The sequence below is a fragment of the Gambusia affinis genome, linkage group LG10 (assembly GCF_019740435.1).
Source record: "Gambusia affinis linkage group LG10, SWU_Gaff_1.0, whole genome shotgun sequence".
In the NCBI taxonomy this organism is placed as follows: Eukaryota; Metazoa; Chordata; class Actinopteri; order Cyprinodontiformes; family Poeciliidae; genus Gambusia; species Gambusia affinis.
In genome coordinates, this window is record NC_057877.1 from 27497301 (window position 1) to 27513068 (window position 15768).

The window sequence follows — 15768 nt, forward strand, 5'->3', positions numbered from 1 at the left end:
GAATTCCACTAGAAAAAACAAAAGGAATAACAGTCACAATCCCATAAACTGTAGCAGTTTCTATCAGTTTATAATCACAACCTTCAATATATCTCAATCAAGATTTTCAGTCAAGATTTTTTGACTTTTAGAACTGTGAAATTTTCAGTTTTTTCAAGGTTTTTTTCCTATCAAATATTTGAATTTTAAAAATCTCTGGAAATAGACGCCAGAAATTTAAAAGTAATTGTTCATATGTAATTGAATAGCTTGTTGTCCACAACCTATTCAAATATTTCTAATTTTTTACTCATTATCTATTCTTCTTAAAAATATACTTTATTTAGGAAATCTTTGTTAAATAATTTCATTTTTGATGCAAATTTGAATTGAATTTTTGTCAATATTATTAAATATTTTTTATTGATAAACGGAAGTTTTGAGTTAGTTTCCTATAGTTGCCATCAGAGGAACTGAAAAACACCCCCCTCCTGTGGTGACACTTTGTAACTACATTATCTTCCCCGCCTCCAAAGCGCGTTTTCTGATTGGCTAGAACACTCTACGGGTGCTCAGTAGGGTCTGAAATGAATAAAATAATTTTAAAAAGCTAAATCGAACAAGTTGAATGAGATTTAATTGCACAGCGTTTCATTTCTTCTTTAAGTGAGTTATTTTCAAATATTACTATTGGATTTGATTGTAAATAATTTGTTTTTCGATTAAAGTTTTGCGTTTTGCTCCTCCGCTGTTCTCTCAGTCTAACAAGCAGGTAGCTAGCAGCGGTAGCTAGCAGCGGTAGCCTTAGCAGCAGCTGGTAGCAATGGCTGCAGTTATTCTGAGTTTTCCAACACTGCAAGGTCTGAGGATATTCTCACAGTGAGTACAAAAGCTTACCTGGTTAACTTAGGTTAGAAATTCTCAACATTCCTCCGTTTTAGTTGTTAGCTTTTCAGTGTTAGCTTTCGAGTTTGCACGCAGTTTATCCTCTATTTGAGATAAGGATTCAGATGCGCTCTGAAAACCATCATTTACCTTTCAACAGTCACAACTTATCTCCTCTAATTGAGTTTGTTTTTCCATCATTAATTAAGATGTAATTCAAGCATTTCAAACTGTGAAAACTAGTAGATGAGAAATGAACTGAGCAAGGTTAAATAAAGTTAGCAGAATGCTAATGTAGCTGATGCAATTGTTTACTTTTGACATCTGGAGGTTTTCTTGCTTAAATGATCTGATCTAACATCTTGGCCACATCATATTCACAGCGATGTAGATTAAAAAACTAAACCCAGGATGTTGTTTTCTTTCCTCAGGAAGCTGTCATGGACCAAAAGAGGAGTGAGGTTTGTGTCAGGAGGTGAGAGAACACTCACATGGTTTAATTCCTGGACCATAAGGGTGATGTATAATCATCACTATGAATATGATTACAGGTTAGCTTATCACGTCTATGTTATATGCCTTCTAATTTCTAAAAACAGAAATCTCATTGGCTGCCTTCCATGAGTAATCATAATTTTTAACTTCACTTGTCATGTTACAGCCACCAACTTCACTGTATTTTGTTAGGATTCAATGTGACTGACGAAAGTGCATAATTATGAGGTGAAAGTAAAATATGTTTTTATTCAGTACCCATCAGTCAATACTTTGTAGAACTATCTTTTTGAGGCACATCTATCAGCACATCTAGGGACTCATTTGTTTTTGCAAAATGGTGCTGTTACAGTACTTAATTACATGTAGGTTTGGACTTTTACTAGGCCATGCTTATGTTTTGATTTAAACAACTCCTTTGAAGCTGCAAATGTATCTAAGACTTGCTGTCTTGTTTCTATTCTCTGGTCACTGGGCTTACTTTGTTTTAGGAGAGGCATAGTTAAGATGGAGAGTTACAAACTATTTTGGTTGATATTTGTAAAAATAAAACCATGTATAATTGTTTTTCTACTTCACAGTTATGCACTATACTTTGTGTTAGTCTGTCACAACAAATCCTAATAAAAATTAAAAGCAGTTCATGTTTGTTTTGTCAAATTTTAAGAAAATTAAAATGTTTTATTTTAAATTAAAATTTAATTTAAATATCCATTGCAGAATGGATATTTCTGCAATGTAAAACTCTTGTCCTGATTCTCACTTTGTATGTTTCTAATATTTCAAGTTTGTGAATAGTCTCCAAATAATAATTTAGTATTTTTTTTATTCTCATTTTTACATTGTGGCACTATTGAAACTTTATGGTATTACAGTGTATTCTTATGAATCACTAAATCCTGGAAATATGCAGAGAGGTCTATACATTTATAACAAAAAAAACTAATACTTGAGCATGTCTGTATGATAAACAAAATAAATGTGTGCTTATAAGGATTCCAGATAAATAGAGATTATTTTTTCTTGAACATCTGCAGAGGTGGGAAGAATCGAAAAGGTTCTGATCGCCAACCGAGGAGAGATTGCGTGCCGTGTGATGCGAACGGCTAAAAAGATGGGCGTCCGCTCTGTGGCGGTGTACAGCGACGCAGACAGACACTCCATGCACGTTGCCATGGTGATATATCAGCTATATTCTCATAATACTCATTATTATTATTATTATTATTATTATTATTATTATTATTATTATTATTATTATTTTCTCCATCAGGTCTTAACTTTGTTTATTGCAGGCGGATGAAGCGTACCACATCGGGCCGCCTCCTTCCCAACAAAGTTACCTCTCCATGGAGAAAGTTCTGGAAGTGGCCAAAAGATCCGGATCACATGTGAGTAACGCTTCTTAATTAAGATTTTTATTGTTCATGTATATTTTGTAACTTAAGGCTACGTCATTCACACAGCAAGCCGTGATACTCAATTTCGTTTTTCCGACCGAAATCAGACTTCTGTGTTAACGGTTTAGGCCCCAACGCAACCCGCATGCGCAGAAGAAGAACATTGACGTCACACGTCAGTGCTCTGTTTACGGAAGTAATAATGGATCCCGCTGTTTATGGATCGATTTTAAAAAGGTTTGTTCATCAAAGGTAGCCGACAGTATTGTTATAAAATCATAACAAGACGAAGTAAGCTAATAAAAGTAAAGCACAATTAATAGCAACGGCTTTTTGTGGAGAATTGACAAAAATTTCTGTAGGGAAGTTTGTTCGGAGTGGCGGGACTGGGATGTGACGGTACGCCCTTCACTGACTCGGAGTTAAGATCAGATAATTTCTTCTTTCATAATTTCATAATTAGACATTTTAGCCATTGTTTTTGTCCTGATTTACCGCTTCTAGCTTTTTCTGGTGCAGAATTATGACGGTTGTCTCATGACCGATCAGACTGCAGACGCTTTGAAAGCAATCGGATGCATCTGATTTAGTACCACGTACGGAAGTGACACACATCGGATTTATTTGGGCTGTGAAAAGATCGGAATACAGTAATTTTCTCAAATAAAATTAGCGATACTTCATTATAAAATTACTCAAGTTAAAGTAAAGTAGTCTGTAGTAAAATATACCCCTAAATGTACTTAAAAAAATTAGTCAAGTAAATGTAACAAATTACTACCTAACTCTGGATATAAGTCACATTTGGGCAAAAAACACCAAAAAGCAGATTTGGTTTGCATTTGCCTAAATGCGTTGTGTTTATGTTTCCAGGCGGTCCATCCAGGCTACGGCTTTCTGTCTGAAAACACAGAGTTTGCTGAGGCCTGTAAACAGGAAGGAATCATCTTCATCGGACCCCCATCCTCTGCCATCCGAGACATGGGCATCAAGAGGTGACCCACCTCTGCTGGGGTTTTATTTGGAAATATTCAAACAGCCTGAGAAAAATTAACTCATTTTCATCCACAGCACATCCAAACACATCATGTCTGCTGCTGGGGTGCCAATCATAGGTGGTTACCATGGAGAGGACCAATCAAATGAGAAACTGCAAGCTGAGGCTTCCCGGATCGGGTTTCCGGTCATGATCAAGGCCGTCCGTGGAGGAGGAGGGAAAGTAAGAGGAAACCGTTAACTAAAGGGAGCTTCATAATTTTAGCTATTGCCACTATTAAACAACCTGGAATATTTTAGGGAATGCGAATCTCTCGGTCCGACTCCGACTTCCTGGAACAGCTGGAGTCGGCGAGACGGGAAGCCAGGAAGTCCTTCAACGACGACGTGATGCTGGTGGAGAAGTTTGTTGAAGATCCCAGGTAGGAAAAGCTCACTATTTGGTACTAACTTTAGGTTGGAATATGTTTGAATGCCAGTTTTTTCTTTTCATTAATTTATTTCCTGCAGACATGTAGAGGTTCAGGTGTTTGGGGACATGCATGGAAACGCCGTCTACCTGTTTGAGAGGGACTGCAGCGTCCAAAGGAGACATCAGAAGATAATTGAGGAGGCTCCAGGGGTAACGGAACGCTGGGCATTCATTCATTCATTCATTCATTCATTCATTCATTCATTCATTCATTCATTCATTCATTCATTCATTCATTCAGCAGGAAGTAGGAGCAACTTTCCAGGAATAATTGACTATTACATTTTATTGTGTTTTCAGAAGTTTGCATGTTCATGTCACGTTTGGTCATTGTTTATCAGATTTGGATGAAAACGTCTAGATAAAAAAAGTGCATAAACAGATTTTAGTTGCATTTTGTTTTTATTTAATTTGGAAAAAAATCAGAAATTTATGTTTTTGTTAAAAACCTGAAAGATCTGTAAGAAAAAAAATTATTTCTAGGCTTTACTTCCCATTCGTCTTTCCTTTAAATTTTTCATCCTTCCTTCTTTAAATTTTTCCCTCCTTCCTTCCCCTTTCTGCCCTTCTTTCCTCCTTTCTTTCCATCCTTCCATTTCCTTTAACTTTCCCTTCCTCCTCCCCTCCTTTTTCTCTCTCTCCCTCCAGACATTGAGTCTAAGTGTGTTTCAGTTCTGAACCTCATGTTTCTTTTTTGTTTTGTTTCTGAATCTCCTCCCAGCCTGGAATCGGTCCTGATGTTCGGAGGAAACTGGGAGAAGCTGCCGTCAGAGCAGCCAAGGCTGTGAACTACGTGGGAGCAGGTTAGGCTGCAGCGACCTTTGACCTCTTTGCTGGCGTGGAACACATCACAGTAACGGATGCTGTTCTTCGTCTTGCAGGCACGGTGGAGTTCATAATGGACGCCCAGCACAACTTCTACTTTATGGAGATGAACACCCGGCTGCAGGTGGAGCATCCAGTCAGTGAGATGATCACAGGAACCGACCTGGTGGAGTGGCAGCTCCGGGTGAGGCAGAACCACCAAACCCAGACTCTGTTTACCTTCAGAACCGCAGTGAAGTCCAACCACCTTCTTCAAATCTAACAAAATGGGTGTCAAATGGTTGTGCTACATTTGTGCTGCTGCTTTTTAAAGAAAAAGTTTCCAGAGGTCATCCGGGGTCAACCTCTACCCCCCACTCATATTTATTTATTTTTTTAATTTCTTAATTTTTTAAATTTTTTCTCCCCACCAGGGGGTCTTTTGTGGGCTCTAGTGTCCCTTATATGACAGTAGGCTGACAGGACAGGGGGAAGGGGAAGAATGCGGCAATTGTCGCCGGGTCCGGGAATCGAACCCGCGACGGCTGCATTGAGGACTCAAGGCCTCCAAATGTGGGTTGCGCTATCCCCTACGCCACCACAGCACGCCCTCCCCCACTCATTTTTACAAAATTAAACAAATCTCGTGTCAAACAATTCTGCTATGTTTGTGTAGCAAACAGTTTTTGTTTGTGCTCCTTTTGCTTTGAAGAAACGTTTTTATTAATATCTTTAAAATGATACCGGTACAAACCAAATTTTTTACTGCTTTTATTTATGGTAATTATTGACACCAATTTTGTTAGATTTGGGTAATGATGGAGGCTGATTGACCTTTCAAACTTTCATTAATATCTTCAAAAGAAAGCAGAATAAATGTCAAACGTTTGCTACACGAACATTTGACTCCAATTATGTCTGATTTGACGATGAACGGGGGACAACTTCACTCAGGTTCCATCAGACGATAGTAAATTGTTTTATTGAAACATTTCCTCCAGGTGGCAGCGGGGGAGCGGCTGCCTCTCCTCCAGGAGGACATCACTTTAAACGGCCACTCCTTTGAAGCCCGAATCTACGCCGAGGACCCAAACAACGACTTCCTGCCGGGAGCGGGGCCCTTGCTGCACCTGTCCACCCCTGCAGCAGACCAGCACACCCGCATAGAAACTGGCGTCAGAGACGGTATTAACACAGGATTAATGATCGATTAGTGGTTTATTAGATTAAAATTATTTAAAATAATTTCTGCTTATAGCTTCTGTTAATGTTGTAGTTTGGCCGCCACCCAGCAGAGGGCGCTGCTGGTAATCCTTAAGCAGAGAAATTAAAGATGGCGGCGCTATTATCAAACAAAAAGGACAAACGGTTCTAAAAGTGTCCGGTGTTGGATGCAAAATGCACTTTATGCGGTTCTGTTTCGAAATATAAACACAAAACAGGTTCCTGAAGTTTCACCAAATGTTGCGTTTTAGTTACCTGGGAAGTGGAAACTCGGAGGTGGGTTTGACGTCACATCCAAAGTAAAGGCCCTCTAGTTAAGATGTCGGAGTAAAGTTACTCATCTTTTCTCCATCTTTTCTGTCGTTTCAAGAAGCGGCTGCGCAGTACATTGTAGACATCTTTCATTCCAACAACAAGAGAGCTGTTCTACATTTATATCTGATTATATCATGACAGAAAAGCAGAGGAAAAATTGTAACATGAAAAGAAAATAAACATGGCGCTGATAATCACAGTTGATTGAATTAAAGTTTTAATATTAATTCAGGAGGAATGCAATCAGTCAAGTTTGGATGAACTCATTAGTCAATAACTTGCATCCTGAGTAGGCAGGGAAGAGCCTGACTTGTTTTTATGAACTTGTGCAGAAAACCTGAAGCTCTCCTGTTGCTTTGGGTCCAGGTGACGAGGTTTCTGCTCACTATGACCCGATGATCGCCAAGCTTGTCGTTTGGGCAGAAGACCGATCTGCTGCCCTGAAGAAACTGAGATATTGTTTACGACAATATAACGTAAGATACTGTTTATTTATTTACACAGAGACAATATACAGCATCTCATTAACATTTCAACAGGAGATGCATGATACAGGTTATAGCAAAAAATGCTAATTTCCACCTGCAGTTGCTGGACAGGTTGATGTAACCACGATTTAACAGATCATGAATTGGTGAAAACGAGTTTAGTAATTAATTACATTCATATCTGATTATATTTAACAGTCACATTTTTGCCAAATGTCCTAATATTTTATAATTACACTGCAAAAACAAAATTGTACCAACTATTGCTTGGTTGAGTTTCTAGTGCATATAAATGTTAGTACACTTTTAAAAGAAGACAAAACTAACTTACAAGTAGAAGCTTGTTTCAGGTGAATAATTGCTTACATTTTATTTTTAAAACGTACTAGTTCCACTGGCAGATTATCTGATTTATAAAATGGGAAAATTTTCATTTTGTAAGTGACGTAATCCTCCAGTTCAACTAATTATGTTTAAAATCAATATTGACTTAAGACAATCTCCTCTATTTTGCTGCAAAGTTATTTGTAAGTTAGTTTTGTCTTATTTCAAGTGAACTAAGATATTTGCACTAAAACATTAGACAAAACCGCTTGGTAAGATTTTGTTTTTGCAGTGTAGAACACCTTACAAAGTCATTTGGTAAACTATTCAAATGACTCCTTTTGATAAATTAGGACAGTTTTTTAATAAAACTGCTGCACTCGCCTCCAGAGGGCGCCCTTGAGACTCTAGTTCAGTTATCTGATCTCAAGGAGACTAACTTTCTTAAACAACGTCATGGAGAATTTTACAAGCTAAACAAATGTTTGCATACAAAATAAAGTTTTTAAATTGTAAAAAATCATGTGTAGAAAGAATGTGACGGTGATGATGTGTCCATCATCTCTGTTGCTTGTTGTGTTGTCAGATTGTAGGTCTGAACACCAACATAGACTTCCTGCTGAGCCTCTCTGGCCACCCCGAGTTCGAGGCCGGACGCGTGAGCACCAGCTTCATCCCTCAGCACTACGCCGACCTCTTCCCCGCTCCCAGAGCGCCGTCCGGGGAGACGCTCTGCCAGGCCGCCCTGGGCCTGCTGCTGCAGGAGCAGAAACACACCCAGGCCTTCACCCAGGCCTCCACAGGTCAGCAGGATACGGAGGGCGTTTCTGCAAAAACAGGCAGAGAAGATAATGTTTTGATGTTTTTATTTTAGATCCCTTCTCACCCTTTGGCTCCAGCAGTGGTTGGAGGAACAATATTCAGTTTAACAGAAATATGAGGCTGCAGCTGGGAGACAAAAGTGAGTGACAAACATGCAGTTTTCTACTATCAGAGGTTGTTTTATGGCATCTTTCTGCTCTCAAAACACAACATTTTACCAAGTATTTTGGTCAAGATTCTTTAACAATCATCTTAGTGCACTTGAAATAAGACAAAACTAACCTACAAGTAACTTTTCAAAAAGACATACAAGCTTCTTTTAGGTAAATAATTATTTAATATTGATGAAAAAATACTAATTATAAGTGATTTCACCAATATTAAGGAATTATTTTCTTGAAACAATCTCATATGTCTTGTTGAAAAGTTACTTGTATGTTAGTTTAGTCTGATTTCAAGTGCTCTAAGACATTTCTACCAGAATTAGACCAAAATACTTAAGAAAAAAGTAAAAATGAATGTTTAAATCGTCTGATTTCATGTTTCCCAGCTGTTCTGTGGGATTATTTTGGTATTTATTTTGTCTTTTGCTGTTTAGTTTTGGATGAGCATTAAAATGTCCATCCATTCTTCAGACATTGTTAAAAATGCTGCGTTGTGCCGAACATGACTCCTGTCGTTTCCTTCTCTTGTTTATTTCTAGAGGTTGACGTTGTTGTGACGTATAACTCAGACGAAAGCTACAGAATGCAGGTAAGCTGCAAAGTCTCTGCTTTCAATACAAATTTCTTTTTAATTATTATTATTTTTTATATTTTGTAATTAGAAATTAGTGTAAAACATATTTATTCCTTGCCTTTTCTGTTGATGTTTTAAAACAGATTAAACTTTTGCTGTTTTATCATAAACTGAGAGGTTTGTTTGAGATTTGTTATATTTCTTAACTGTTTGTTACATTTTATCACTGAACTAAAAAAAGATTACTGGAAATAAAGTTGTTTGTTTTGATCTTTTACAAATAAAAATGTCTCAGGAAATCAGCATCTGTGCTTTTCTAAGAATGACTTCTTTGTTTTGTGAATAAAAATTACTTAACTAACAAATCAAGGCTTTTTTTTAATTCCCATGTAATTAACAAAGTATCTTTTTTCTAACATTACAAAATAAAGACTTAATTCCTATTTTTAGTGGTGAGATTATTCAACAAGTAGCAAATTAGTAACATAATAACTTCTACGCTCTTTCTGTTCTCTGATAATGAAGAAAAATGACAAAATGAAATAATTCTCTACATGAATGTCATCAGTTTTAATATTTTAGCATTGAAATAGATTTTTAAAAGGAAACGGAAGAAATTACCTTAGAAATAGATCTTTGTCTGTCATTTATGTTCTGTGCTCTAATATATGTGAGGGATAATATTATTTTTATACGTATTTAAATGAAATAGTCAGCCAGAGACATTTTTAAATCAGCCTGGATATTTATGTTCTGGAAAAGTTTGGGATTCGGAGTTGGGAATTTGTAGAAAAAGTGTTTTCCTTCTAATTTTGCGGACAGTAAAAAAATGTTTAAATTTGATGCACATTTTAATGTGAACTGCGTCTGTGTGTGGAGTGAACCTGTGGGTTGTTGCTGCAGGTGGGAGGAGCGGTGTACCATGTGACCGGCGCCGTGGAGCTGGAGGGCGGAGCTTCGTTCCTCCACTGCTCAGTGAACGGAGTGAAGTCCCGACCCAAACTGGTGATTCTGGACGACACGGTTCACCTGTTCTCCATGGTACGACCCAAACCAGGGCTGCAAATAACTTAGTGATCAATTCATCTATTGATCATTCTGATGATTAATCAGTTAATCGGATGAAAAAAGACACATTCTGCAGAATTTTCATTTAACTTAAGCATATTTTATACAATGTTACAAATACATAAAAATGATAATAAATAATTTAACTCTTTTTTTTTCTTGATCATTTGTAGAAAATGATTCAACAGCAGCAAAAAACAAAATACTTCTAACATCAGCATGTGAAAAACTTTCTGCTTGACTTCAGTACAGTGTAGAGATGATCTGTTTAGTTTGTTGGATGAATTTATTGATAATTGCATATCAATAGATGCTTGATAGATTCTGTTTTTTCATAACTGGAACCAGATGAAGCTGTTCTTCTGAAATTTGGTTTGTACCTCTTAGCAACACAAAGTCCAGTTTTAAAGACTTAAAACTGGACTTTGTGTATTTCTGTATGATTTCTGTATAAAGTCCTTGGCAGAGTTTGATATTTGAGCTGCACTGTTTGGTAATAATGATTACACATAATTGCCAAGCTTGTTCATTTCAGAAAAGGTTCTTTTTAACATTTAAAATCCACAAACTGAAACTTATGTACTGAAGTTGAAGCCTCACTTTCTGCAGTCATCTTTGTCCAGTTTTGATTTAATTACTGCTCTGAGGGTGTTGGTCTTTCTAAAATGGCCGTTTTATTAGTCTTTACACTCTAGTTAATAATTAATCAATGACTGAATTAGTTTGCAAATATTTAAATGATCAATTAATCACGATTATTTTGATTTATTCCAAATTTTTTTTAATATCAGGACCAAGAAAATCAGAAATTCTGTTAGAAATTGTAAAACAAGTCCAAAAAACATTAAATATTAAAACATTATTAATCGATTACTAATGTTTCAATATTTGAAAGATGAATTAATCATTTGAACCGTACTCCAACCACTGCTGCTCAGAGCTAAAACACAAGTTAACTCTGTTTCATTCATTCAGACTTTAGTTTGAAAAGCTTGTTTCTAATGGTTACATTTTAATCTCTTTTGTTTATTGGTTCGTTCTCCGGGTTTGTTGAAATCAGAACCTACAAAATCAGAAGAAAATCTGTTGGAACTTGTAGAAATTCAAACGTAAACACATAAAATACTGGAATAATCCGAGACGGTAACGAAGACTGAAGCTGATTGGATCGTCTAATCTTACAGGAAGGAAGTGCTCAGGTTTCTGTTCCTGTGCCAAAGTACCTGGCTGGTGTGAGCGGGTCGGGCCAGCAGGGCGGCGCTGTGGCCCCCATGACGGGAACCATAGAGAAGGTCAGCATGGCGTAACATGGAGCTAGTTGTTGTTTTCCATACATACTGACTGTGGAACCCCTGGCAAAACATCTGGCTGATTTTCTGCTTGAAATCCTGAAAAATGTTTGAATTTTAATTAGGAAAGTTTCTGATTTCTGTATAAAGTCCTGGACAGAGCTTGATATTTGAACTTCACCGTTTGGTAATAAAGTTCAATCTAATGTTGGAGCCTAAGTTTAGAAAACATTATTTACACTTGAAACCACCTAAAAAATCTCAATTCTGTTTTTTTGTTAGGTGCTTCAAAAATCTGAAAACATAAATAAAAAAAATTCTATTTAGAGATTTCTTGCATTGTTTTCTGGCATTTAGCAAATCAAAATAACAGTAGAAGTTTAGTGTAGAGAGTTTTTTTCTCTCACTGCCTGAAGTGAAATATGACTAAACCTCTGTTGTTTTATTTCAGTTAAAATTACAAAAAAAAACAAAAAAAATGTGTCAGAAAACTTAACAAAAGCAAATTTTAAGGATTTTTTTTGTAACTTTCTTTGTACGTTGTGTTTTAACACCATTACTTTGGATTGTTTTAATGTAGTTAGCATTTTTTATTCCCAATATTATTCCTTATTGATTGTCTTAGATTTTATGGATTTTATACCTGGGGTTGCTAGGTAACTGTTACCTAGCAACCCAAACGGAACCCTGCAGGTTTGGTCAACTTTTCTAACTGCTCTACAATGGCTGCTGGAAAACATTAATAAGCATGTTCTGTAGAGCCATCCTAACCTGGTGAAGGAAGAATTAATATGGCTCCTCTAAGGCTGTGGCATCAGAAAAGTCTGTTTTTAAAATGTAAAAGATTTTGAGTGCTGGCTGCTCTTATTTGAACTACAACTCAGTAGAGTTTTTGCCTTTCTCTTTATTATTTTTCATTTATTGGAATCTCTAAGTTTATTAATGTTTACCCGGGGCACCGAGGCGGCTGCAGCGGTCTGAAATTACATTTCAGTCTGTCAGACGTGTTGACCTACTTCCTGTTTGTGTCCAGGTGCTGGTGAAGGCTGGAGATAAAGTGACAGCTGGAGACCCGCTCATGGTCATGATCGCCATGAAGATGGAGGTGACACACACACACCCACACACACGACTGCTAACACAGTGCTTCTCTAAGTGGGGCCACCAGGGGGCGCAGTGGCAGCTTTAGAAAGTTGGAGGGAAGATGAGAAAAAAAAAAATTTAACAAAAAAAGGTATTAATCTTAATTTTTTAATCATTTCGGTTTTCTATTTTTCAGTCTTTTTGTAAAATAAAATATAAGTTAAAATAATTATTTTTAACTTATATTTAAAATAAAAAAAATAAAATCAGACTTCGTAATGCAGCTTTTATGCAAAATGAATAAAATAATAATTTAATAATGATTAAAAAATTCTAAAAGTTGACATTTCTTTAGATATTTTGTAGAAGCGTCAGAGGTCAAAGGTTAATGTTCTTTGGGAACCTCTGGTTTAGTGTGTGTGTTTGTGACGCCACTGGTGTTTTCTCTGCAGCTCACGATCCGGGCGCCAAAGTCAGGTGTGATTAAGAAGGTTTTCTTCGTGGAGGGATCTCAGGCCAGTCGGCACGCCGCTCTGGTGGAACTGGAGGAGGAAGAGGAGAAGGAGGAAGAGAGGAGCAGCCAGTAAATGTTGAAACCCCCCAACAGGAAGAAGAGCCGGAGGCAAGCTGAGTGAGAGTCAGAGTCTCCTGTCATAGAGCAGCAAAGTTCTTCAAAGTTTCCCTTTTACTCACGAATGCATCAAAATTGGAACCAGTTTATTTTTCAAGTGAATCGTGTGCAGGACCTTCAGGATGCATTCAGTGTGTTAGGACGCCTCTTTCCTTCAGCCTGGTGTCATTTCTGCTTTTACTCAATACATAAAAGAGGGAAAGATGTGGAAATAATGTGCAGTTTTTCCAGCAAAAGAAGCACAAAACATAAAAAGTGGCAAAAAAAAGAAAAACAGCAGGAAGTACAACAGCTATTAGAAGTTTCATTAGAAACTGGTGGATTAAATAATTTTCCAACTCTGCTCAAAGTTGCCTTTTGTGGAGATAAAAAAAAAATAATTTTTACAAATGAAATGTATCTCTATAATTTAGCAGGTATTTAAGGTTCTTTGTTACTGAACTTAAAGTTTCCAGAAAAACAAAGGATTCATTTTGTCTGGAAAATATGATGGAGTATCAGGGCCATCCTAAGAAAGAACTAAAATAAAGTTGTAATAATACGAGAATAAAGCCAAATTGGTACAAATTGTTAGATAACTTTATTCTTGTAATTTTGTGACTTTATTTTTGCAATAATATTTGTTTATAATTTCTTAGCGTGGCCCTAACACTCCATCCTGAGAAAAACCTCAAACTCTAACATTTTTTCTAATCCTGATGTCAGACGTTTAGCGTTCACATCAGAAACACTCCAGAGGGATTTTGTGGGAGGATGTTTTATTTTTGGGTCAAATCAGTCGTTTTGACCCCAGATTGACCCCGTGCTGCTCGATAAGTGGGTCGCCGCTTTCGGCAGACAGATGTTTGTTTCTGTTTCTCTCCGCCAGCGGATGATTATCACACGCAGGACGGTCTGACGGATTTCTCTCTCCTTACCGACGGGGAGGCCTTATTCTCTGTGTTCTGATTATAACTGTTAGTTTGGTCAAATACTGTAATAAATGATTTCTTTTCTAAATACTCCCAGCCACCTGTGATGTTTTATAACAAAGACTCTTTAAAAGTGTGTATTTATTTATTTTTTTCAAGAAGGGAACTCTTCACTGGTCATTTAAAACATTGGATCTCATGGCGGTATGTTCTTATTTCTGATTTTTACAGACAGAAAAAGCAGTAATTAAGTAAAAGTAACTAATAATCTGCTGAGTATCACAACCTAAAATTAAGAAAATTTTATGAGAAAATATCATTGCAGAGTTAAAATCTTATCTTAATTCAGTTTCTGCGGTTCTGTTTTGTATTTATTTACGTTTTAAAATTAAAATTAAAATTTATTTTCCTGTGAACTGCTTTGCCCCCATTTGCTGACAGTGTCACAAACACTGCAGGTTTTGGTTTTGTTTCTGTATTATTACTTCAATGCTCCTTTTAGTTAAATTTTATATACGCAGCTTTTAATGTTGCCTCAATTTCAAATTTTGTAGGATTATTTGTTTGAAATTTTTATATCAATTTAAAATAAAGAACAACTTGCAGTTTAATTTTGTCATAATTTATTTAGTCTTACAACTCGACCCAAATCACCAGAAAATAATTTAAATCCCTTAAACTTTTGCTTTTTCTGCACAAACACTAAGCAGTAAAAATAAAACCTGCAAACTTCCTGACACAATGTTTTCTTCAACCGTTTTTTTATTTTTGCAGTATTTTAAATCTATAAATCTTGTCGACTAATGATGATGATGATGATGAATACTGATGAATATAATTATTTTCCTTCATCTTCACACATATAGATTACATTGTGTTTATTAGGTAAAATCCCATTAAAATACATTGAATTTTGTAATTATAGTATGGAAAATGTAAATAAAATCCCACTATTAATACTTTAAGGCACTGTAATGTTGGGTGGAAAACTAAATTGTAAGGTAATTAATTCATTTGCATTTGGACTGGAAATGTGACCTAACTGGTGCATCATGGGATAGAGTTTCACAAAATTAAATATATATATTTTTAATGTTTGATAAACACATACTTTCCTGTTCGGCTATCCTAATGTATTTTCCCATTTCCAATAAAATGTGAGAAATCTTTATTTTTGACTGGAAATAACTGCAGAAACTCCCCAAACAAAGCCTTCAGGACGTTGTCTAGTGGTAGAAATGAGGCCACACCTGCAGGAGAACTGCAGTCTCCCATGAAGCATGGCAGTGAATTTTAAAATGTTAGCCAAAAGCTCTTCCAAGCACTTGCAAGATTGCAGTTTAAATTCAATTCTGCACAAAGCTGGGAGAGCGGCCAGACATTATCTTGTGCCTTGCCATTATCCGTTTCCATAAACGACATTGAGGCAGTTGTGGATCAGTGGCTCTCATTCTCCTGACTCCTTTACAAAATCGTAGCCAATTGTCTGTGACCATCGGCACAAACTCATGCTTACAAAGACCTGAGATAAACTAAAGAAACCCCAGAAATCTAATCAAAATAAATGACTGAGTATTTTGAATTAAATTTTTCCCCCTCTGTTTCTATGGATTTATTAGTCTTAGTTTTGCATGTTTTTGTCCCTTTGGGTCTCAGCTTCTTCTAAAAACAATCCAAGCACTTAAAAAAAAAACCCATTCAATCGTTTTGTGACAAAATGTTTTTTGGTGGAAAACGAGCCGTTTCAAAAACCTCTTGGTTGTTGAGTCACATTCCACAGGCGGTGTGTCGTTACCTAGCAACGGCAGCAGAGTTCCACCCGTTACCTAGCAAGCCCAGGAGAG

At 36.6% G+C, this 15768-nt stretch overlaps 1 protein-coding gene across 2 annotated transcripts; it reads left to right on the forward strand.

Moving 5' to 3' along the window:
* The first annotated feature begins 516 nt into the window (after positions 1-516).
* Positions 517-14015, forward strand: mccc1 (methylcrotonyl-CoA carboxylase subunit). Of its 2 annotated transcripts, XM_044130048.1 has the most exons (20): positions 517-645; positions 740-858; positions 1296-1339; positions 2397-2536; positions 2655-2750; positions 3633-3754; positions 3831-3978; positions 4056-4177; positions 4266-4377; positions 4949-5030; positions 5109-5236; positions 6033-6216; positions 6937-7046; positions 7969-8185; positions 8257-8343; positions 8908-8957; positions 9846-9983; positions 11195-11302; positions 12333-12404; positions 12835-14015. In XM_044130048.1, the coding sequence occupies exons 2-20, from the start codon at positions 803-805 to the stop codon at positions 12967-12969; spliced, it is 2151 nt and encodes a 716-aa protein (XP_043985983.1). In that variant the 5' UTR covers positions 517-645; positions 740-802; the 3' UTR covers positions 12970-14015. The 2 variants fall into 2 exon arrangements, with proteins under 2 accessions (XP_043985983.1, XP_043985982.1); XM_044130047.1 differs by having other exon boundaries at positions 551-858.
* The last annotated feature ends 1753 nt before the right edge of the window (positions 14016-15768 follow it).